This window comes from Aspergillus oryzae, chromosome 3, assembly GCF_000184455.2.
Source record: "Aspergillus oryzae RIB40 DNA, chromosome 3".
Lineage (NCBI taxonomy): Eukaryota > Fungi > Ascomycota > Eurotiomycetes > Eurotiales > Aspergillaceae > Aspergillus > Aspergillus oryzae.
Window position 1 is genome coordinate 5038806 of NC_036437.1, and position 20802 is coordinate 5059607.

The window sequence follows — 20802 nt, forward strand, 5'->3', positions numbered from 1 at the left end:
CCCCCGACGAGATGCAAGCTGCATATGACTTCAACAAGCCCTTCCAGCTTCTGACGTACTATAACAATCCCTCCGTCAACATTAAATTACAGGATCCCGAGTTCTTTAGGCAAGGTCTAGGCAACTTCGAGCTATATGGAGACTATGTGCGCTTCTTCCAGGCCCAGGTGGCGGCGAAGGGTGTCCATACGGTCTTGAATGAGTATCTTTTTAAAGGAGACTCGTTGGCGGAGGATCTGCTAGCCCGATTGTTTTCCGGTATACATGACCCCGATGTATAGCCAACATCATATGCTAACATCTTGTTTACAGGTTTTCTCCACCCATTGATCAATCTCGGATTTGCCTTAGAGTTTCAGCAGCCATTCCTAGCGGCGGAATGTCTGGCTTCAACTTGTATGCACCCACCATACCCTGCGGAATTCCTCACCGCGACTGAGCAGCATGTGGAATGTAATGGACGGCCGCGAAGTCTCCCAATCCTCTCCACCGTGGAAATGATGCGTCTAGACCCCGTGGTCGCCACAGCGGTTGGGCCAAAAGATGGCAACAATCGAATTGCTGATGCGCTGCTGAAACGAGCCCTCAAGGAGCTAATCCCTCACTTGTCACACTTCCAGGTAGAGCGAACGGAGGAGGATCTTGCGCGCAAGACGGCAGAGATACTGCAAGCCTCAGCCTACATCTGTGGTGCGGCCCAGCATCCGCGGAAAGTTGAAGCTCTTGACTTTGTCATGCTGCATTCGCTGACGGCCGCCGTATTCTTCCCCACCATTATTCGACAGGAATGGATCAGCATAGAGACACGAGCTCGGCTATTGGAGTGGAAAGGACGCTCAGACCTGATCACCTATGCGGCCCTGGGATGCCCACAGTTGTACCCAGATAGAATCACCGGGTACCGACCCAAGGAAGTGGCAACTGGGTGGCCTGACGTGGTGCAGCACGCACGAGTCTATCAGGACGATGGACATGCATGCAAGGTCATCCGGGCACTTATGTGCGCCGAAAAAGTGTGCCAACCTTTTGAGGGAGAGGAAGGTTTCCCTTTGAAGAAGGCAGACTTTCTAACATTGGCAGACATGACAATGGATTCGGTCGAGCGCATGTTGGATCCAAATTGGGTGCGGCAAACCGAAAAGGTCAAGCAGATGTCGGCTCAAGGCCGTGGACAGCACTCACAGGTCTCTGCGATCATGCTGCGGTGGGTGCGTTGGTGTGGAACTGAAGGAGCTTGAGATGATTTCCCAGATTTGGAGGAGCTTCCCCCTTCTGCATGACACAGACCGAGTGCCACTTGGTATGAATATATAGAGCTTAAGCTGCTAGAGGTAGGGTAGTATAATGGTGTCAAGCATTAATTGGCTGAATAAAGCTGTACAACATGCATGAATAGCCTATCATCATAATTCATCCAAATCTGGTTTGTTCGACTAGTGGCACTTTAATTTGTGTTCAGCGCTTCGCAGTGCTGTACTTCTATGCGTACGAATATTCGGAGAGCGAGATTCAGAATCTCCCACCTCGGGCCGAATTGAACCATGGACTGAAATCTCCCAACAAAAATATGACGGGCAGACTCGAACAACCTATCAGACTATCCTCTAGCAGTACTCCCAGCGAAGAGTACACAATTGTAATGCGTCGGTACGCCATCCTAGGGGCCACAGGCAACACCGGCCAGGCATTACTGAACGTCCTCCTGCAGTCGCCCGACAACCAGATCCACGCCTACTGCCGTTCTGCCTCAAAGCTGAACCGATTGCATCCTGAGATCACTCAACACCGGCAGGTGAAAGTGTGGGAAGGGTCGCTGGAGGATGTCTCGTTACTATCTGAATGCATTCGAGGCACGCGAGCCGTCTTCATGGTAGTGGCGATTCCCGACAATATGCCATATTGCACCATCGCCCAGGACTGCACCAATGCCGTGCTTAATGCACTGAAAAGGCTCCAAGCAGAAGGGTGCCAGTCTCTACCGAAGTTGATTGTTCTCTCGTCTGCTAGCCTCGAGGACTCATTGTGCGCCGATGTTCCGCCCCTGATTCACCGAATCCTCAACATAGCCGCTGGTAATCTCTACAGTGACCTTGCGGAGGCCGAGAAGACCCTACGTGCTGAGAAGCATTGGGTGTCCACAACTTTCGTCAAACCCGGGGGACTAGTGCACGATGTGCAACGCGGTCACACTCTCAGCACAACAACCGCTAAGACTCCGGTCTCCTTCCTCGATGTGGCAGCAGGGATGGTGGAGATTGCTAACGTGGACGATAAGAGATATGACATGATGAACGTGAGCGTCAATGCAATCGGGGATGGGACGGCATTTCCGTGGAAAGGGGTATACTATATGATGACTGGGCTGCTCTTTCACTTCTTTCCTTGGACTTACAAGTATTTCGGGGATTGTCCCATGGCCAGGCCCAAGAAAGATATATAAGAACATGTATACATCAAATACCTATGGCTTTTAGAACACGTACAATATGAACTCATTATCTTCAATTGGAATGAATACCTAAGCTATAAACATAAGGGCTTTATGTGAAACGAACAAGCGCCCAGCCAGCCAGGACCACTGGGATCCATTTAGCCGCTATTGCAGACCAGGATTTCGATTCCTTTCGGCCATATAGCGGAATGGGTGACCCATAACCCTCTACTTGCTCCTGTAATATTCGTGGATTGCCGCCCACCTCTTCGTACCTAGAGGCTGCTGTCAGAAACTACACCGGAGCTGTTCCCGTGTTTGATTGATTCCCACCATTTCGGGTCGATCTCCTGTAAGCCCAGATGTGGACTGACATCTGCTTCTTTCGGGCCTTTGCGGTCCTGGATCGTCCAGCCCATGCCCAGACAGGCCCAGGGATTCTCATGGAAGGAGCGGATGTCGAAGTCTTCGTAGCGAGGCTGGTCGATGACTTGCTGGTAGTGCAGCGAAGAACCGGGCCAGATGGCATTGACCCGACCCGTCTCGTTGTTCTTGTACCCTAAATGGTTCTCAGTAAATTCAGCTGTGAGCGTGGAGAGAGAAGAAACGTACAGCTTCGGCAGTTATCTTTCCACACCGTGTGCTTCACCCACTCCTGGACATGATCGTTGAATTGATCCGTGCGGTCCTGCCGCGGCACGAAGCTACGGAGATTCTCATTCTGGGCCTTCTTAATCCACTGAACCACGTACTTCGAGACGGCCTGCAGCGGCCCAATGACACTGCCATTTTGGATAGGCCATGTCGGCCCAATGAATGTGAAGAAGTTGGGCATCTCGGGCACGGCCAGGCCTAGATACGAATTGGGACACTCCTTCCACTTCTCCCTCAAGTCCACGCCGTCTCGGCCCACAATGGGGAAGCGTGGCCGATAGGATGCATCGAAGCCCGTGGCACATACTACCGTGTCGACCTGGCGCTCTACTCCGTCACCGCCCACCACGCCCTTCTCCGTACAGCTTACCACGGGGGTAAAGTGTACATGGACGTTCTCCTTCTGAATCGACTCCATGTAGGGATCCCCCGGGGTGATGCGACGACAACCAAACGCAAAGGGCGGGTCAAGCCCTTCTCGTAGCCGCTCATCCTTGATCAAGTTGGCGGTGCGCTGGCGGAAAAACGCAGATCCCATCGCTTGCCCTTTGGATCCAGTGTAAAAGGCCCCCCACATGCCGTTGACCTGGTCCTCGATGGCCTTTGCGTGGGCCACAAGCGCTGCTGGATTGCGCCGGAATTCGTCGCGCTCGGTGGGCGAGTATTCCTTGGTCTGGCTGCCAGTGTTGCCCGCTAGCACTCCGAACCATACGCCCGTCCGCACAAAGACATCGAGATGCTTCACCGTGGGCTGCATGCCGGGCACCGTTTGGATGGATGATGCCCCGGAGCCAATGACTGCCACCCTATCACTCTTCCATTGTGACTCTTGGTAGTCGTCGGGCCATCGTGCGGTATGGAGCACACGGCCTTGGAACCGGTCATGGAGGCCGGGGATTTGCGGCCACTGAGGATTATTGAATACCCCCGACGCGTGAACCAAGACGTGACAATGGTCTTCAAACTCTCGGGGCTCACTGCCGCTAGCGTGCTGTCGAAGTCGGACAGTCCATTCTCCGCGGTCTTCGTTCCAGTAGCAGCCCACGACCTCCGTGTGAAACACCATGTAACGGCGAAGATCAAAGAATTTGCATACCCGGTCGAGGTAATTCCAGATATCGGACGCATAGGAGAAGTATCGGGGCCAGTCTGGATTCGGAGCAAAGGGGTAGGTGTAGGCATGGCTCGGGACATCGCAACCGGCCATGGGGTAACGGTTTTCTAACCAGGTCCCACCCACGTCCGCATTTTTCTCATACAAAACGTGCTCGACATTAGGGCATTGTTTTTGGATCTGGTATGCCATCAGTATCCCCGAGATGCCCGTGCCGATGGTTACCACCCGCAACGGCCGGTTGGCGGGGTCCATCCAGGTGAGATCTGGGGGGATTTCATACCCAGTCGAGCCAGGCTGAGAGTAGTCCACCTTTGACATTTTGTTCTGTTATGAGCAGTGTGATCCTAATGAGATAGAGAGCGTTATCTTGAGCTTGTGTAGAGCGATGAGGCCATTCCCAAATACTTGCATTCGGCGAGCGACAAGTCCCCGATGGCCGAGACGGTAATACTTGTCTACAAATGGTATATTCATGTTAGTCATTCGTCAGAATCCAGGGCAGTTAAGTAAGAATTAGGCAGCTTAGTTTGTCACCTTATCGCTGCTTGACTAGGGAGCATTTGAGCGTAAAAATGCAATGATGATTATAGTAGCTTTGCCTTGATTATATATGGAGTAAAACACCGTATTATGCCCCATAATGTAAACGTGTAGAGCGTATCCGAATGAAATAGCGTCATATACTAGGCACGACCGTAATTAAACTGACAGAAAGGACCAGGAACAAGATTCCGGTGCGCGAGAGATATTTCAATTCCGTCCGGTGTCCGTACCGAAGGCACTATTTGTGCGTCACCATATGTTAGACGTCTTGACCCCAGGGAACCCACGGTTAGATGTTTCATATCCGCTTCCTTCTATAAACTATGACCAACACTGCGTCAAGAGAGCTCATTCGGGCCATCGAGCATGTTCCGCTCACCTGGTGGTTCCTCGCTGTGGGCGGTGCCTGGATTGTGAGCAAGATTGTCAAGGTAAGTCATAGTTCCGCAGCTTCTGGATGGACAAATGGCAGAATGGTACCTTTAACTCTTCGCCTAGATTCTTCAAACCGCATATTTCAGTCCCCTTCGTAAGGTCCCTGGTCCCTGGTATGCACGCCTGACGAGTGCTCGGCTTGCCTGGGCATCTTTTGCCAACAACCGCATTTATTATGTGCAATCCCTCCATGAGAAGTATGGACCTATTGTGCTCATCGGCCCCGAGGAGGTTGACATAGCCGATCCCGTGGCTGCTAAGCAAATCCATCGGATGGGGTCGGGATTCGTTAAAGCTCCCTTTTACAAGCTGCTCTCCCCCGGACCGGTTGATAACATCTTCAATTTCCGCGATGCCAAGCTGCACAGCACTCGACGCAAGCTGTACGCCAAAGGCTTCACTTTAAATAGTCTGCGACAACAGTGGGAGCCTACCATTCGCAACATTGTTGCGCTGACGGTCGAGAGAATTCGCCACGACGCGCAGCAGGGCGAAGCGGAAATCCTAGGTTGGTGGACGTTGATGGCCAACGAGACTGTGTGCAAATTGACCTTCAATGGCGGCCATGATACGGTGCGCAATGGAACAAAGGACCCCTTCGTCCTCATGCTGGAACGTCGCATGGGCGACCTGGCGCATCTGCTGCAGCATTTCGCCCCACCGCTGTACTATCTAGGTCGCCTGCTTGGACGCGCAGAGCCCCGGCTACACGATGTTTTCTTCTCGCAGGAGACGATGTTCGAAGCAGGAAAGCATGTCGTGGCAATTGCTCGCAGTGCACGCGATGCCGAGGGAGACCGGAATCTGTTCGTCAAAGCCCTAGCCGCAGGCGATTTAGAGAGCAAGATCGGCTGTCTCAATGACACGGAGATCATCACCGATGCCGGGGCGTTGCTCCTAGCTGGGTCGGACCCCACTGCATTATCCTTGACATATCTCATTTGGTGCGTGCTGAATCGTCCAAAACTGCAGGCCGACCTTGAGTCCGAAGTTGCGGGATTGCAGGGAGATATCACCGATGCGGCCTGTGCAGACCTGCCTACCCTGAATGCCGTGATATGTGAAAGTCTCCGTTTGTATGGACCGGCCCCTGGATCCATGCCTCGCAGTCCACCCCCAGACGGTGCCACCCTGTGTGGGTATTACATCCCTCCCTCGGCCGTTGTCGTTACGCAGAACTGGAGTCTGCACGGCAATCCGAAGGTGTGGAAAGACCCTCATACGTAAGTTATTTTTATTTCCATTTGTGTTGTAAATGTCCGACTGACGTGGCAGTAGATTTGATCACACACGGTGGCTGCCAGGGTCGTCGCTATCAGAAGAGGCGAAAATGTCATTCAATCCCTTCGGCCAGGGAGCACGTCAATGTCTAGGTATTCATCTTGGGTGGATGCAGCTGCGTCTCGCCACGGCCTTGTTTTTCCGTCGCTGCCCAGGAGCCAAGTTGGCACCTTCAACTACCCCGGAGAGCATGGTCATGATTGATAGTTTCATCGCCGGTATGCCCAAGGCGCGCCGCTGCGCCATTCAGTTGTAGTATTCATGTTGGATGGATGACATAGACAGAAGTGAGGGAGCATGGGAACATTCGAATTTCAATACGCCAAGCTGGAGTTGAACCCAGGTTATGTAGAAGGAGCTTGTATGTGGGATGCTCGCACCGGAGCAAAACCCTAATGCTAGCAGTCAATCCAGTTCTGCGCCTGTGAATATGGAATTGTAATCTAGTTCAACCCATGAAATGCTTGTTTGCCCTCACTGGGATAAAACCTTCACATCTTGGCAAAGGAAAATCGGAATCCTTTACTGTGTGTGGGCTGGATATCCTCTAGGTCTATCCGATACTAAACTGATTCTTATACAGATAGATTTAGGTTGATATATTGTGAACATATCGACAATGCGAGTTCGAGAACGGTATGTAACACATATAACTTGGTGTTAGCAGTATTGATTGTCTATCTGGTTGGTGCTACGCCATACGATAGATTGAAACAGTTCAGAATGCCTTCGTCAACACAACCATAATATTCGGCTAATTTTCAGTAAATGCTCCGGACACAAGGTGATCCACCCTCATCTACTGCTCAGCCATCATTTCAGCTGCAATCTTTTCAGCCAGAGCATACACAGTGCCCATGGGCTGTCCATCAATCGCAAACGGAAAGATTGAAGCATCAACCACGCGTAGGCCCTTAACGCCCAAGACTCTGGCCTTGGAATCTACTACAGCCTTGGAATCATCTGCTTTGCCCATAGCGCAGGTGCCTACCCCGGCATAATAAGCATCTGATGTCTCGGCGATATAGTTTAGTATTTCTTCATCCGTCTGATACTGCGGCCCGGGCAAAATCTCGGGTCCAGCAACGACCTCTCGCATCACGTCCGATGCAACAATCTCGCGACAACGACGGAAAGCAGCAACCGCCATCTCCTGGTCTCTTGGATCGGCCAACCATTGTGGGTCCACGATGGGCGGGTTGGCTGTATCATTGCTGTTGATCGTGACCGTACCACGACTGAAGGGAGTCATCAGAGCGGCAGACATGCTAAAATAATTCTTGCCGTCATATTGTGGAACGAAGGTGTCGTCCAGTGCAATATATGAAAAGGTCGGCCAGTCATCGGGAAATGCGGCGTCGATATCGGCGGCGGTAGACTCCTTCAGCATGCCTGGCTGGTGTTTCTCAAACGCAAAATAATCCTGGCCTGGATTGGTCAACAGACCCTTACGCTGCTCGTTGTACTCGCGAATAGCCCGGGGCAGTGTCTCTTTGTTACCCATCAACTGACTGTGGCTCTCGACCTTGACTGGAACTGTAGGCCCCAGGATAATGGTGTCCTGCATGTTTTGGCCCACTCCGCTGAGATCAGATCGTACTGGAATGCCCAGCTGATCCAAATGCTCTTTGGGCCCGATTCCAGACACCATTAGCAGCTGGGGTGAACGCATGACGCCGGCGCTCAGAATGACCTCCTTCTTGGCTCCGATCTGCCACTCGAAGCCGTCGGTGCTTACGGTTACTCCTGTCGCTCGATTCTGATCGTCGAAAAGGACCCGTTTAACCAGAGTGCGTGTAAAGATGTTGAGGTTATTACTTTCCATCAGCGCCTCGCGGAGATAGGAAGACGAAGCGGTCTCGCGGCGACGGGTGTAGGGGTTGATGGTGTGAGTTATGTATGAACGGCCCAACAGGTTGCCATTGGAGAAGCCCTGAGCTTCAGGAAAGCCCATTTTGGCCAGAGCCTTGTCCACCCAGGACGAGATGGCATTAACCTGGAACGGATAGCCGACGTGTACGGGGCCTCCCGAAGCCGTGAAGGCCGTGTTGTCGTTGAGAGCCGTAGCATTCGCAGGACGAGGGTTCGTTTCTGGACCAGAGAAATGAACGCTCTTCTGGAAATAGGGCAGCCATTTATCCCATCTGTAACTATCGTCGCCAACGTGATCTGCCCACATATCGTATGCGCCTTTCGAGCCTCTGAACCTTCCAGTCAATACTTTACTCCCACTGATGTCAGCCAGGCGCGCCTTACCTGTGGTACAACATGGCCCCTCGTGCAGTGCTTCCGCCCAAGGTCTTTCCCTGCATATAAAACATTTCGCGCTGTGCCAGCCCGGGTTGCGGCGTGGTGTATTGATACCAGTCAAATAGAGGGTTTTTGACCTTGCCATTGTCGAAGAAGTAGTTGAACAGATACATCGGAACCTCGGTGGCATTGCCAGCATCGGTTTCATAAAATCCTCCCGCCTCAATCACGGCAACTGAAGCAGTTCCATCCTGGGACAGGCGACGGGCCATAGCCAGGCCTGCTGTTCCACCGCCGACAATCACGTAGTCGAACGACTGTCCCGGCCATCCGTACATGCCAAAGTGCGAGCTGAGCAGTCCCTGTGCCTGAATGCGCCCGTCCATTTGGCTAGCAAAATCGTCCGATGTGAACATTGCCCCTAGCGATGGGAGGGAGGAAGCTGCGGAGGACAAGATAGTCGGATTGACAGCGGCCATGATGCCCACCACGGGGACCACCGCCATGGCTGTTACCTGGAACCAGTTTCGTCCCATTGTAAGAATTAAAACTCTTCAGAACAATATGTGAAGAACGGTAGCCGCTGATAATACATTGGAGCGACAACGCATCTGCCCTGCCCTTTAAATGGAGGTCATCCATACGGCCCTGCATCACTTAGTACGGTCTGCCTCGCTGTCCGAGAGTCGGTCTTTTGATCCCTCAACGGGCTTTCAGGAACCCACCTACGTCTCTATGCCATGGAGAGTACTTTATTAAACAGATAATTTGATATACTTCATGCTTAGGTGAGGGGAGTGCCGTGCAGATCTGTGCAGCATTTCTACACAATTAGACTTGAATCAAAAAGGCGATCTAAACAGTTTCACATTTTAACGAGTTTATTGATATCTCCACCTTGATTAACTACTAACTTGACAATATGTTCAAAAGGCATCTACTAGAGCTACAAAAGAGCTCATCTGAATATGTAGCTCAAGAATAGCCCGTAAAGAGAACGTCCTCTCCTCTGCGAAGCACCAGTCGCAATACAGCGAATATGTATGTCTATCAAATCATCTGATTCCTGGCCATGAATCGGGAGATGTCAGTAGCATCGGCATTCTTCCAGGGATGGTCCGTCTCAATTGAGCGAATCAATTCTTCGTGAGCAGGGCTGCGAGGGACCACATTGAGGTCAAAGGTGCCCGGTTGACTGATTACGCCCGGCAACCAGTCGGGTTCCGGAGCTCCTGGATCCTTGGGCGAGATGAAGAAGCAGCTGACCGCGTGGCACGCAATTAAAAACAGCTTCTCGTCTGTTACAAACCGACCGGGGCATATGCGACGCCCAAAGCCGAACACAAATTTCATGGGATCTGTTTCTGGCGGGGAGTCTTTTCCCTCGAGGAATCGCTCTGGCTTGAACACCATGGGGTCGTGGTAGACACTGGGATCATGGGTAAACGTCCTAGCAAGTATAAAGTTAGCTTGGAAGCTAATAGGAGAATCAATGGACGGGTGTGAAACAACCAGATATTCGGCAGTAGAAGAGCACCTTTGGGCAGTAGATAGCCATCCCAGATCTGATCCTCCTGCGTGATATGGGGTGCACCCAAAGGGGAGGCAGGATGCCATCGAAACACCTCCTTGACAAGGGCGTCAATAAAGGGTAACTGCGAACGGTGCTCAAAGGTCGCCAGAGTAGTTGGTCCCACGACTCGGTCGAGTTCCTCGCGCGCCTTGCGTTGCACCTCGGGGTACAGGGCCATGGCCACAAAAAGGCTAGACACTGCGGACACTGTCTGTGTAATGGATTAACGCGCTTCCTATCCTAAAGTGATGAGGCAGAGAATGTTGTACCGTGTCCGATCCTCCCATAACGAATTCGGCATTAGTCCATACCAAAACCTGCTCTTGATGTGATCCAGATTCATAGTGGCCTTTCTGCAACAAGCGCAAGAGGATGGAAGGACGAGAGCAGCCGCGAGCGACCTGATCCTTTATCCATAAGTAGGGGACCATAGTCATCCTTTCGATGGTCCACTTGTATTCCGCTGCCTTAATTTGGAACGAGGCTCCGGGGAACCAGGATGGTACGTATCGCACTGTCCCAGAATCAGCATTTGCCGGAACCTTTTATGTAGGTCTTCTCACATATCGGGAAGAAATTGACACTCCACTCTCCTGGCGAGAAGATGTGCGAAAACTGCCGAACCGACTGTTGGGTCAGATCATACAACTCATCTTTTCCATGCGGCGCAATCGTGTACCCATAGGCCACATCCATCATGAAGGCGTTGGCTTCCCTATAGTTATATTACCCATGTTCAGTATGTCGAATACCACCTACAATGGTCAGACATCTCTTACTTTCGGATATGGAAGCGAAGGTCGTCCGGGTTATCTAAAGTCCTCAACAAGAACCGTCGAATCCCGATTTCCATCTTGGAATGAAAAGTCGAGATGGCTCGCCTTGTCCCGATCTCCTGTTTCATATTTGCTCGAATCGTCTTCCATGCTTGCCTATTCCGTTCGGTGGCTAAGCTCATTCCCCACCCCGCCCTAGGTTGTTATCAGCGTCGGTTTCAATAGCATCCTGCGAATAGCTCTCGCTTACATATGCGCAAAGGGGGCATCTGGGATCATCTGACTCAAGGCTGACTTCTTGTGCATAATCTCTATACCCAGCTGCGCGTCGTTGATCATGATAATGGTCTGTCCCATAACCTCCAGAGAGCTCATGGGCCCTGCTCACTCGCACATATCCCAAGCATTAGAACACAGTATACGACAGATCGGGGGATGGCAAGAGGGCCTCGGTACCATATCGTTCTTGATGCTTCGCCCAGAATAGCCATTCTGGAGTTCCCTTGGGTGGAAAGTCAGTCAGGTTGCCAATGATAGGCTTCCTCCACGGTCCTGGGGGGAGAGGAGGACGCGTGTCTTTGGGCGCCAGCAGCTTCTCCAGAATCCACAAGCCCAGCAAGGCCCCTGCACAAATAATTATGCTATAGATCATGGTCGGGTGGAAGGCAAGTGACGATAGTACTGGATGCTAAGTGAATCGTGCAAAGACCTGTCAATTTCGCGTCTGCCGTATCTACAGTGACTTCAATGAGCATTCGGCTTCCGAAAGTGTTGTCTCCTCGGGGTGTAACGTATGCGACTTTGACCGACAAAAACCAAATTCTTCCAATACTCTAACTTCAGATGGAGAAGTGGGCACTATAAATATGTCCGGGCGTACTAGAGCTCCAAATCAAACCCACGATGTTGTGTTCGTCAGAGCAATGAGAGATTGATCAATGTCGCGACCGGGCGAGAACGAGGCAAGGTTTCCCGCGAAGGCAGAGCGACCTTAAATTGGCTGAACTGCAGGTTGAAAGTTTCTGGGCTATGATCTGCAAGTAACAAGGGACTAACTACAAGGCTTGTTAAGAAAGCCGTTTATGTGGCCCAGACCGCTGGCGTCAAAGTGTACGCGAGTTTCCCCTGGCTAGTGAACTCGGCCAATAACACACACAAGGGTTTATATCAAGTTAATTATTCAGTGTATGCAGGCTGTCTAGAATGCGAAAGAAGATCCTCTATACTGAGAAAGTCCTTATTTTCGCTAGAGATGTCCTACCTTAAGTGCTATCCTAATTCGTATATTGCTATATTTTACTTGACCTAGAGGAATAACCATCTACCATAACACAACTAATGAAGGAACAAGAACACCAGACTATACACCTGTCGTACTGTACAAGGTGCATAGTGTAAACTACTTCTACCAGTCATCAACCTGAATCCCTCCCTGGATGCTCTCCAGCAGAATGTAGAGCAACAATAAAGGATCATTACCTTGAAGTCAGCAGGAGAACAAACAGCACAATTGGAATCCTCATGAGCCTGACACTGTAACCCAGGGGCTCCAGAATCACCAGTGGAATGGGGCTCTTTGGTTCGAAGTTCTTCGACTACAGGAATCCTTAATCTCTATTTGTCGCCAGTAGGGATAAATTGGAAAGGCTGCCATAGCACATATTCTCCAACCTTCTTTCTAACTCTTCCGAAAGGCTTTCGGTCGGTCGATGGCCTCAGCACATCGCTGGCCGAAGTTTTGCGACTTCCCAGCTCTCTGTTGGTACTTTCGCGGATTTTGCAAATTTGTAAAAGCAAGGACGCTACAACTGTGCGAACCAGGTTAAATAGGCACACCCGACACGGACTTCTATCCTCATACCACTCGATTGAACCCATTAGACCTAGCCCCATCAAGATGGCACTACCGAACAAAGCCGCCCTCGTGGGCCTTGCACACACGCTTTCAGAGCAAGTAAAGCATTATCTGGTCACGGCAGATGAGACGAAGAGCCCCGAAGACCATAAACTCTGTATTGAAAGAGAGATAACTCCCTCCTCCACCGAACACGCACAGGCCTGGGAGATCGTGCGTACCTGCGACCGCATTGGCTCCTTGGTTCATGGCCCGGTTCCCTGGCTCCTAAGCAACGCGTTATCCCATCTCGATAGCGCCTGTCTAGCTGCTGCCACCCAGCTCAACCTACAGGATATCATTGTGGATGGACCTAGTCCCACATCACTCGACACAATCGTCGCCGCAACCGGAGTATCAGAGGATTTACTACGTATAACATTCCATATCTATATGCCATCCCCTGAAAGGCAGTGCATTAATCAATATATAGGACGGATTCTTCGAGGATGTGCCCAGCGCTTCATTTTCGAGGAGGTTGCCCCTGACCAATACGCCCACACAGATGCCTCAAAGATGCTGCGAGTGACGGGTATTCATGCCTTGGTAGGATTCTCGTGAGTCTCCTTCTTTAACAATAAACTACCAGATGTCCTCACCAGGGAGACCGAGTTAGATGTGACGAAGTGATGCGGTCGGGTGCCTACTTTTCCGACTTCTTGCAGCAGACGAAAGGCAAACCTCCGAGTTGGAATGTGCCTTCACCTTTCTCATTGGCATTTGATCGTAGGTATTCCACTCTATCTAGATAGGAACACAGCTGAAATGCGAGAAACAGCTACCAAAGGGCTATTTGACTATTACAGCACTGTGGACGAGGTTCGCGGCCGCCGCTTTGATCTAGGTATGGGTGGCACCGAAGCCACGAAGCCACTGGTAGAGGAGATGTTTGATTTCAGCAGTCTACCTGAGGGGAGCACCGTTGTCGATGTCGGCGGCGGTCGTGGTCATCTCAGCCGACGGGTTTCGCAAAAGCATCCCCACCTCAGGTTCATCGTACAGGACCTGCCTGCCGTCATTCACGGAGTTGAGGACACTGATAAAGTCACCATGATGGAGCATGACATTCGGCGCCCCAACCCAGTGCGTGGCGCCGACGTCTATCTTCTCCGATCTATTCTACATGACTATCCCGATGCGTGAGTGACAGAGCGTCCGAATCCCTTTAACTTGCTTTGATGGCTAATTGTTCCAACAGTGCATGCGTGGAAATCCTCTCTAACATCGTCACCGCCATGGACCCAAGCAAGTCGCGCATCCTTCTGGACGAAATGATTATGCCCGATCTTTTGGCGCAGGATTCGCAGCGCTTCATGAATCAGATCGACATGACGGTTGTTCTGACATTGAACGGGAAGGAGAGGTCTCCCAAGGAGTGGAATTCGCTTATTACGATGGTAGATGGTAGACTGGAGACTGAGAAGATATGGTGGCGCAAAGGCGAGGAAGGGTCTCATTGGGGCGTTCAACAACTGCGTTTGCGCAAGTAGGGGAATGCAATGGAGTTATCCTTTGGGTCTGTAAGAAAAACGGCTGAGCTAGGATTGGCGAACACCTTTTGCCCTAATTCGTAGAGTTTGATTTCAAGAGAATTATACAGTCCTATGCGTAGAGTTCACCAAATCAATACTTTCCCACTTGGCTATACTATTCAGAATTATACCATACAGAGCCCTTTGTACCAATTATTAACCTTTTTGCATAAACATAGTATTCTGCAAATCAACCACCTACATCTATTGAGCCTTCACAGAGACACTTATGACTTTACGATCATCTACCCAGCCAAAGACTACATGGGCCTTTCAAGGGTCATCTGAAAATATGTCTTCAGAACGGTTTTGAAAATGAGAAGTTAATGGTAGGTAGATGTATGGCTGACTCGCTAAAAGGAAGCCTACTGTTACCTATGTTGCAAGAGTCCATTTCATAAATCTTGATATATAGATATTACTTGGATATATGTTTTGTATCTACGCCTCATTTCGATACATTTTGGTATGTAGCTATAGTTCCATCTACTAGTGATATCATTAAACTCGATATATATAATGTGCATGAGTATATATACTGAAACAGTACACTGCGGACCATGCAATTTTACGCTTTAGTAGTTGAAAAATGAGGGAAGAAAATATAGCTATAAAGTTGGCATATCTTAAATTAAGCCACAGCATTTCACATCTGAAGCGTAGTCTTTCCTAAATGTTAACAGGCGTTCTTGATACACATCCAGAGGCAGAAATGAATAAGTCTCAGTAACAGCGCGAGATCCTGGAATACCCAAGCTTTGTCGATCAGCGGAGCACATATATTGTTTATTATAAACCTCCCAAATGCAACTTCTGTAATGCTCAGGACTACATCCACTGTCTCCATACTGCTAAAGATCATAGATTTTCATGATAGACCAACTATAGTCACGAAGCTTCATTAATCATAGACTAAGAAAAAAAGGTCAAGCTTATTCCCCAACCCCAGGCTAGGGTGAGTCATTACTTGGTATTCTCGCCCAGTCGCGGCGATCATCACGGTGGATCCCGCCACCTTCGATGAGCGACACATACTTCTCCCGAGGGCGTCCAGCTCTGTAAGGTCTCCCATGAGTTCGGTATACAGGCGGGAGTAGGACAAGAAGCGTGATAAAAAGGTCAACTACCAACAAATACCCCTGGCTCAGGGACCGGTGCTTCAAGACTTGACCCATGGTACATTCTTCATTTGGTTGCCAGTTGTAAGTACTAGGGTTACAAAGATGACGGGCCTTGGCATGGAAACCATCTTCGCGAAAATCAAAGAGGAGTATGCCAGAACAGACGATGTGGGCAAAAGGAAGATTCAGGGGCATATCCGTGAACTTCAGGTTGGCTTTTACTCGGATTGGGATGTGGTTATGCGATTGAGCAGTGGGGTAGGTCTCCTATGCTTGAAGTCCTAGCTATGGTTGAGAATAGGAAGGTTGATCGTCCTGTAGCCCCTACAAGTTGCTCTGGCGAAGGTCGGCATTGATCTGGGCATCTTCCGCAGCCTCAAAGAGAGTGACACACCGATAACCCTAGCGGAATTTGTCAAGAAGACTGGAGCTTCTCCCAGACTGCTTGGTTGGATCCCTATGTACCTCATGACTGAGTTCTATTCTAACCCACAATAGGTCGCATCCTACGGACCCAGGCGGCTTTTGGACTGATCAAGGAGACAGGTCCCCAAGAGTATACCTCGAGTGCATTTACAGATGTGTTCGCCAACCCGGCTGCCGCAGGTGCGGTGGTGCAACTGTATGGTTTATCCCAATCGGCGGTTGGCGTATTATATACTAATCCTGTGGCCTCTGTTTAGATTCGATATCTCGGGGCCTTGCACCCAGATATTGCCTGACTTCCTGGCCGAGAGACATTACCAAGATATCACCTCTAACAAGGACTGCGTCTTCCAAAAGGCCTTCGACAGTGACCTAACCATGTTTGAATGGATGCCACAGCACCCCAAGCACATGGAATCACTCGGTCATTTAATGGCTCTGGAGCGTCCCGTTTCCTGGGTCGACCACTTCCCTGTTCTCGAGGAGCTGGGCGATTTCCCGGCTCCTGACAAGGTATTAATGGTTGATATCGGTGGAGGCTTTGGCCAGCAATCGAAAGCCCTGCGCGCCAAATTTCCCAACATTCCTGGTCGCGTTATCGTTCAGGATATTCCTCAAACTCTAGCCAACGCGCAGCCAGCGGCAGGGGTCGAGTTCATGGAGCACAATTTCTTCGAGCCACAGCCTATTCGGAATGCCAAGTTCTACTATTTGCGTCATGTCTTCCATGACTGGCCAGATGAACAATGCGTTCTCATTTTGAAGCAGATCATCCCAGTGATGGGACCGGAGTCAGAGATTTTGATTGATGAGATGGTGATTCCCAGTACCGGGGTGCCGTGGCAAGCTGCATTTACAGATCTGCTCATGATGAACTCGCTCGGGGGAGTGGAGCGCACACGCGCCGAATGGGATTATTTAATGAAGCAGGCAGGTCTGGAAATCATCCAGTCCAAGGTATATGACAGTAAAGAGCAGACCATCTTGGTTGCTGTACCTAGAAGGACCTAAGGGTTTCCCCAGACTAGCCCAATAGATAAATACATTTCATAGAGCTCTCTTCTTCCATGGCTTAACGCTAGTATTGTAAAAATTGGCGGATAGACGTGGTAAGCTGCCTATAAAGCTGCCTTGCCCCCCCCCCCCCTTCGGTGTGCGTTCCTCATTCCTGCTCTGTGCTATAGCAATATGGTCACATACGCCCTTCTTGGGGCTACTGGTGCCACTGGCTCCAGCATTTTACGTCACCTTCTTCATGACCCACCCGACTCTCTTCGCATTCAAATCCTAGTTCGGTCAAAGATCAAGCTACTACAAGCGTTCCCGGATCTCCAGACAAGAAGAAACCCACAAGTCCACGTTATACAAGGAACGTCTACAGACGCTGATGCTTTGAGTGAGTGCCTCAGGAATGCGACTATTGCGTTCATGTGTGTGGCGCAGAATGGGAGCCCAATTGGCACCACATTGTGCCAGGATAGTGCCCGCGCCATCATATCCGCGCTCCAGCAACAACAGCAGTCGGAGGGAGCAAGTTACCAGCCATGCACGATCGTTCAGCTTCGCTCAGCCTCTTTGAATCCTGCACTAGCCGTGCAGGTACCGGTCTTCGTTCATCCAATAGTCAGCTTCTGTCTCTTTGCCAACTATGCGGATATCAAACAAGCGTGTCAATACTACAGTGAAGCACGGAAGCAAGGGACATTGGAATACATTTTCGTGGACCCTCCTACGCTTCATGATGCGAATGGAACACAATCAACGGGCTACAGATTAATCTCTACGGAGTCCCAAGCTACTGCCCTCAGCTATGCTGACTTAGGAGCCGCGATGTGTGAGATTGCCCAACGCCGAAGCGAGTTCCACGGGCGTGCGGTGGGTGTAACTGCCACTGGTAGTGTCCATCAAACCTGGGGAGTCCTACTGCGTCATCTATTGGAAGGTGGATCGGCTCGTTTGAGGGAGAAAATAGCGAAGAATACAGTAGTTGTCGGGATTGTGTGTTCTTTCCTGGTAGCATTGGCATATCTGATGTGATCATTTTAGGTCAAACTAGGTGAATATCATTTTTGCTGCCATCAAAGCTTCATGTTACGTGTAGTTGCGGAACACCATTATTGTATTGAAAACCATCCTTCTTCGCTCGCCGAGAGTATGGCACCACGTTCTAAAACTCACTGTACTTGCATTTTCTCTCTACGGAAAGGTGAATTCCAGAAGACAATATAGAATGTCTATACTATGACGACCACTGCAATTCAAGCTACCGCCGTGGTCATGGGCTCATTCATGTCCGGTACGTCTCCCCATAATTCGGTTGTGTCCAAATTTTGACCCATCCAGGAGCCATGATGAGCGTCTATGGGCTCGCAATGCCTGCCTTCTTGCAAACCGTCACTCAGTCAGGACAGCTTGTCGGCTACCAAAGACGCCTCTATCAAATCGGAACGACCAAAGGCCGAGTGTTAGGCCTCACTACAACACTTCTCTACGCTTCCGTGTCTGTTCACCAATACTTGGCTCGTAAACCCTGGCTTGTATCTGCCGCCGCTGGCCTTACTACCATCAGCCTGGTTCCTTTTACAGAGATAGTGATGGCTTCAATTAACAATGCGCTGGCTCGCCTAGAGACTGAAACCAACAAGGGGGTGGTCATTTCCAGGGAGGAGACCGAGCAGCTGGTGCGAAAATGGGACTGATTCAATGCAGTGCGAGCACTCTTTCCGTTGGCTGGGGCAGTGTTGGGCTCGCTGGGGATTCTACAGCTAGTCTACTTATAATGTACTATGTGAGAGTGTCGTCGTTGGATTTATTCACCTCACCACTAGGCAGCTACTTGTTGTTCTCCTTGTCATAAAGATAACGGTTCATGACCGAACGCACAAACGTGGGATATTTCCTGACAGTTGATATGATTACCAGGTAGCATAACCAGATAGATGAAGACTGCTGTATCTAATATAGTACTATGTCCGAGTGCCTGCCTTTCGCTGTCCGAGGTATGACTTCAATACTGTACTTTAACCCTTCACGCCTCGAACTAGCACTGAGCTGGCCCCAAACCACAACAGCCATGTATTTTCTCTCGCTACCAGCCCTAGCTATTATCGTACCGGTGGGCTACGTGCTCCTCCATCTGGGTTACAATCTGTTCTTCCATCCACTCCGTGGATATCCTGGTCCACTGCTATGGCGAGCCAGCTCTCTACCCTGGAAGATCGCATTACTCCGCGGTACGATGCACCATGACCTAATGCGTTTTCATCAGAAGTACGGCGATACTGTGCGGGTTAAACCCGATGAGATTAGCTACGCAAATGCTCAAGCCTGGCGCGATATCCACGCTCATGTGCCAGGACGACCGGAGTTCCTCAAGGACCCCGTACGCCTCCCATTAGCGCCCAACGGAGTCATGAGTATCCTCGTCTCCGATACGAAGAACCATGCACGGTTCCGGAGTCTGTTCGGCCATGCCTTCAGCGACAAAGGCCTTCGCACCCAGGAGTCCACGATTGTGCAATACGCCGACTTGCTAGTTGAGGTCCTGCGTGAGATGGCCAACACGGGCCGTTCTGCAGAGATGGTGTACTACTTTAATATGGCCATCTTTGACTCCATCGGAGCTCTGTCTTTCGGCGAATCTTTTGACAGTTTGAAGAGCCGGCAGCTGCACCCATGGGTAGACGCCATTCACAAGAATCTCAAGAGTGTGGCCATTTCACACGTTCTGCGCAGTATGGGTATTGAGTTCCTCACCCCCTACGTGCTACCCAAGGAGCTCCGGGGTAAACGGCAGGAAAATTACAGCTACGCCGTTGAGAAGCTCAACAAGCGTATGAAAATGGAAGGTGACCTGGGCGATTTCTGGGACAAGGTTCTAGTGAAGAGTGCCGACGATAATCAGCGTGGGGATGGAATGAGCGCTGGCGAGATGCTCAATAACGCTGCCGTCATGGTCGTCGCAGGGTCTGAGACCACAGCGTCGGCGCTCAGCGGCGCGATGTATCTGCTGTGTCTGTCGGGCAAGATCGAGAAAGCTACTGCGGAGATTAGGAAGAGTTTTGCATCTCCGGAGGACATTGACTTGATTTCCGTCTCGCATCTGCCGTACCTTGCTGCCGTCATCGACGAGACGCTGCGCATGTATCCAGCTGTGCCTGGTCAACCTCCACGCGTGGTCCCTGCTGGTGGAGCAACAGTTTGCGGCCGATTCGTGCCCGAAGAGGTATTCAACTCCGGATGAAGGCTGATATTGTGAAATGCTAATGATTCCCCCTAGACCAGGGTCGGTGTTAGCCATCTTGGCGCCTACTTTGCCGACTACAACTTTACTCACGCCGACAAGTTCATCCCCGAGCGACATCTACAGAAGACGGAGGAACCGTACAAGTACGACAACTATGGCGCCTACCAGCCATGGTCTGTTGGACTGCGGAACTGTATTGGGCGTAATCTGGCCTACGCGGAAGTTCGTCTGACGCTAGCTAAGCTCCTGTGGCATTTTGATTTTACTCTGGATGTGGGCAAGACTGGCAACTTCCTCGACCAGAAGATCTGGTCTATCTGGGCCAAACGAGAGCTTTACATGTTTATTAAGACCAGGGGTACTTCTTCCAGCAGTCCACAGTAAAGCTGGGGGTATTTTCCAAGACACGAGACCTCCATACGATTAGATCAATGATGAAGCAAGCGGGATGTAAATGAACAAAGTAGCATACACAATTCCTTATTCGCATATATGCATCATGTAGGATGTAGTAGAGAGACAT

At 50.6% G+C, this 20802-nt stretch overlaps 10 protein-coding genes across 10 annotated transcripts; 7 read left to right on the forward strand and 3 right to left on the reverse strand.

Moving 5' to 3' along the window:
• Window positions 1-398: 398 nt before the first annotated feature.
• On the forward strand, window positions 399-1238 carry AO090026000031 (questin oxidase family protein; the record flags this gene model as incomplete). Its single annotated transcript, XM_001821481.3, has 1 exon — window positions 399-1238. The coding sequence occupies one exon, from the start codon at window positions 399-401 to the stop codon at window positions 1236-1238; it is 840 nt and encodes a 279-aa protein (XP_001821533.3).
• Window positions 1239-2990: 1752 nt separating this feature from the next.
• On the reverse strand, window positions 2991-4520 carry AO090026000030 (flavin-containing monooxygenase; the record flags this gene model as incomplete). Its single annotated transcript, XM_001821480.3, has 1 exon — window positions 2991-4520. One exon carries the CDS (start codon window positions 4518-4520, stop codon window positions 2991-2993), a length of 1530 nt encoding a protein of 509 aa, XP_001821532.3.
• A 548-nt stretch (window positions 4521-5068) lies between these two features.
• Window positions 5069-6717, forward strand: AO090026000029 (cytochrome P450; the record flags this gene model as incomplete). Its single annotated transcript, XM_001821479.1, has 3 exons — window positions 5069-5176; window positions 5244-6403; window positions 6459-6717. 3 exons carry the CDS (start codon window positions 5069-5071, stop codon window positions 6715-6717), a joined length of 1527 nt encoding a protein of 508 aa, XP_001821531.1.
• A 543-nt stretch (window positions 6718-7260) lies between these two features.
• On the reverse strand, window positions 7261-9247 carry AO090026000028 (GMC family oxidoreductase; the record flags this gene model as incomplete). Its single annotated transcript, XM_001821478.1, has 2 exons — window positions 7261-8662; window positions 8718-9247. 2 exons carry the CDS (start codon window positions 9245-9247, stop codon window positions 7261-7263), a joined length of 1932 nt encoding a protein of 643 aa, XP_001821530.1.
• A 514-nt stretch (window positions 9248-9761) lies between these two features.
• On the reverse strand, window positions 9762-11712 carry AO090026000027 (cytochrome P450; the record flags this gene model as incomplete). Its single annotated transcript, XM_001821477.1, has 7 exons — window positions 9762-10161; window positions 10224-10495; window positions 10554-10798; window positions 10848-10999; window positions 11064-11255; window positions 11311-11440; window positions 11517-11712. The coding sequence occupies 7 exons, from the start codon at window positions 11710-11712 to the stop codon at window positions 9762-9764; spliced, it is 1587 nt and encodes a 528-aa protein (XP_001821529.1).
• A 1245-nt stretch (window positions 11713-12957) lies between these two features.
• On the forward strand, window positions 12958-14444 carry AO090026000026 (uncharacterized protein; the record flags this gene model as incomplete). Its single annotated transcript, XM_023236261.1, has 5 exons — window positions 12958-13327; window positions 13388-13511; window positions 13544-13680; window positions 13733-14093; window positions 14153-14444. The coding sequence occupies 5 exons, from the start codon at window positions 12958-12960 to the stop codon at window positions 14442-14444; spliced, it is 1284 nt and encodes a 427-aa protein (XP_023090861.1).
• A 1265-nt stretch (window positions 14445-15709) lies between these two features.
• Window positions 15710-17044, forward strand: AO090026000025 (uncharacterized protein; the record flags this gene model as incomplete). The annotated part of the gene is made up of 4 exons (XM_001821475.1): window positions 15710-15865; window positions 15929-16055; window positions 16106-16229; window positions 16291-17044. The coding sequence occupies 4 exons, from the start codon at window positions 15710-15712 to the stop codon at window positions 17042-17044; spliced, it is 1161 nt and encodes a 386-aa protein (XP_001821527.1).
• Window positions 17045-17221: 177 nt separating this feature from the next.
• On the forward strand, window positions 17222-18070 carry tpcG (oxidoreductase tpcG; the record flags this gene model as incomplete). Its single annotated transcript, XM_001821474.1, has 1 exon — window positions 17222-18070. One exon carries the CDS (start codon window positions 17222-17224, stop codon window positions 18068-18070), a length of 849 nt encoding a protein of 282 aa, XP_001821526.1.
• A 204-nt stretch (window positions 18071-18274) lies between these two features.
• AO090026000023 (DUF1772 domain-containing protein) lies at window positions 18275-18732 on the forward strand (the record flags this gene model as incomplete). Its single annotated transcript, XM_001821473.1, has 2 exons — window positions 18275-18329; window positions 18377-18732. The coding sequence occupies 2 exons, from the start codon at window positions 18275-18277 to the stop codon at window positions 18730-18732; spliced, it is 411 nt and encodes a 136-aa protein (XP_001821525.1).
• A 374-nt stretch (window positions 18733-19106) lies between these two features.
• Window positions 19107-20663, forward strand: AO090026000022 (cytochrome P450; the record flags this gene model as incomplete). Its single annotated transcript, XM_001821472.3, has 2 exons — window positions 19107-20258; window positions 20313-20663. The coding sequence occupies 2 exons, from the start codon at window positions 19107-19109 to the stop codon at window positions 20661-20663; spliced, it is 1503 nt and encodes a 500-aa protein (XP_001821524.3).
• Between the last annotated feature and the right edge of the window lie 139 nt (window positions 20664-20802).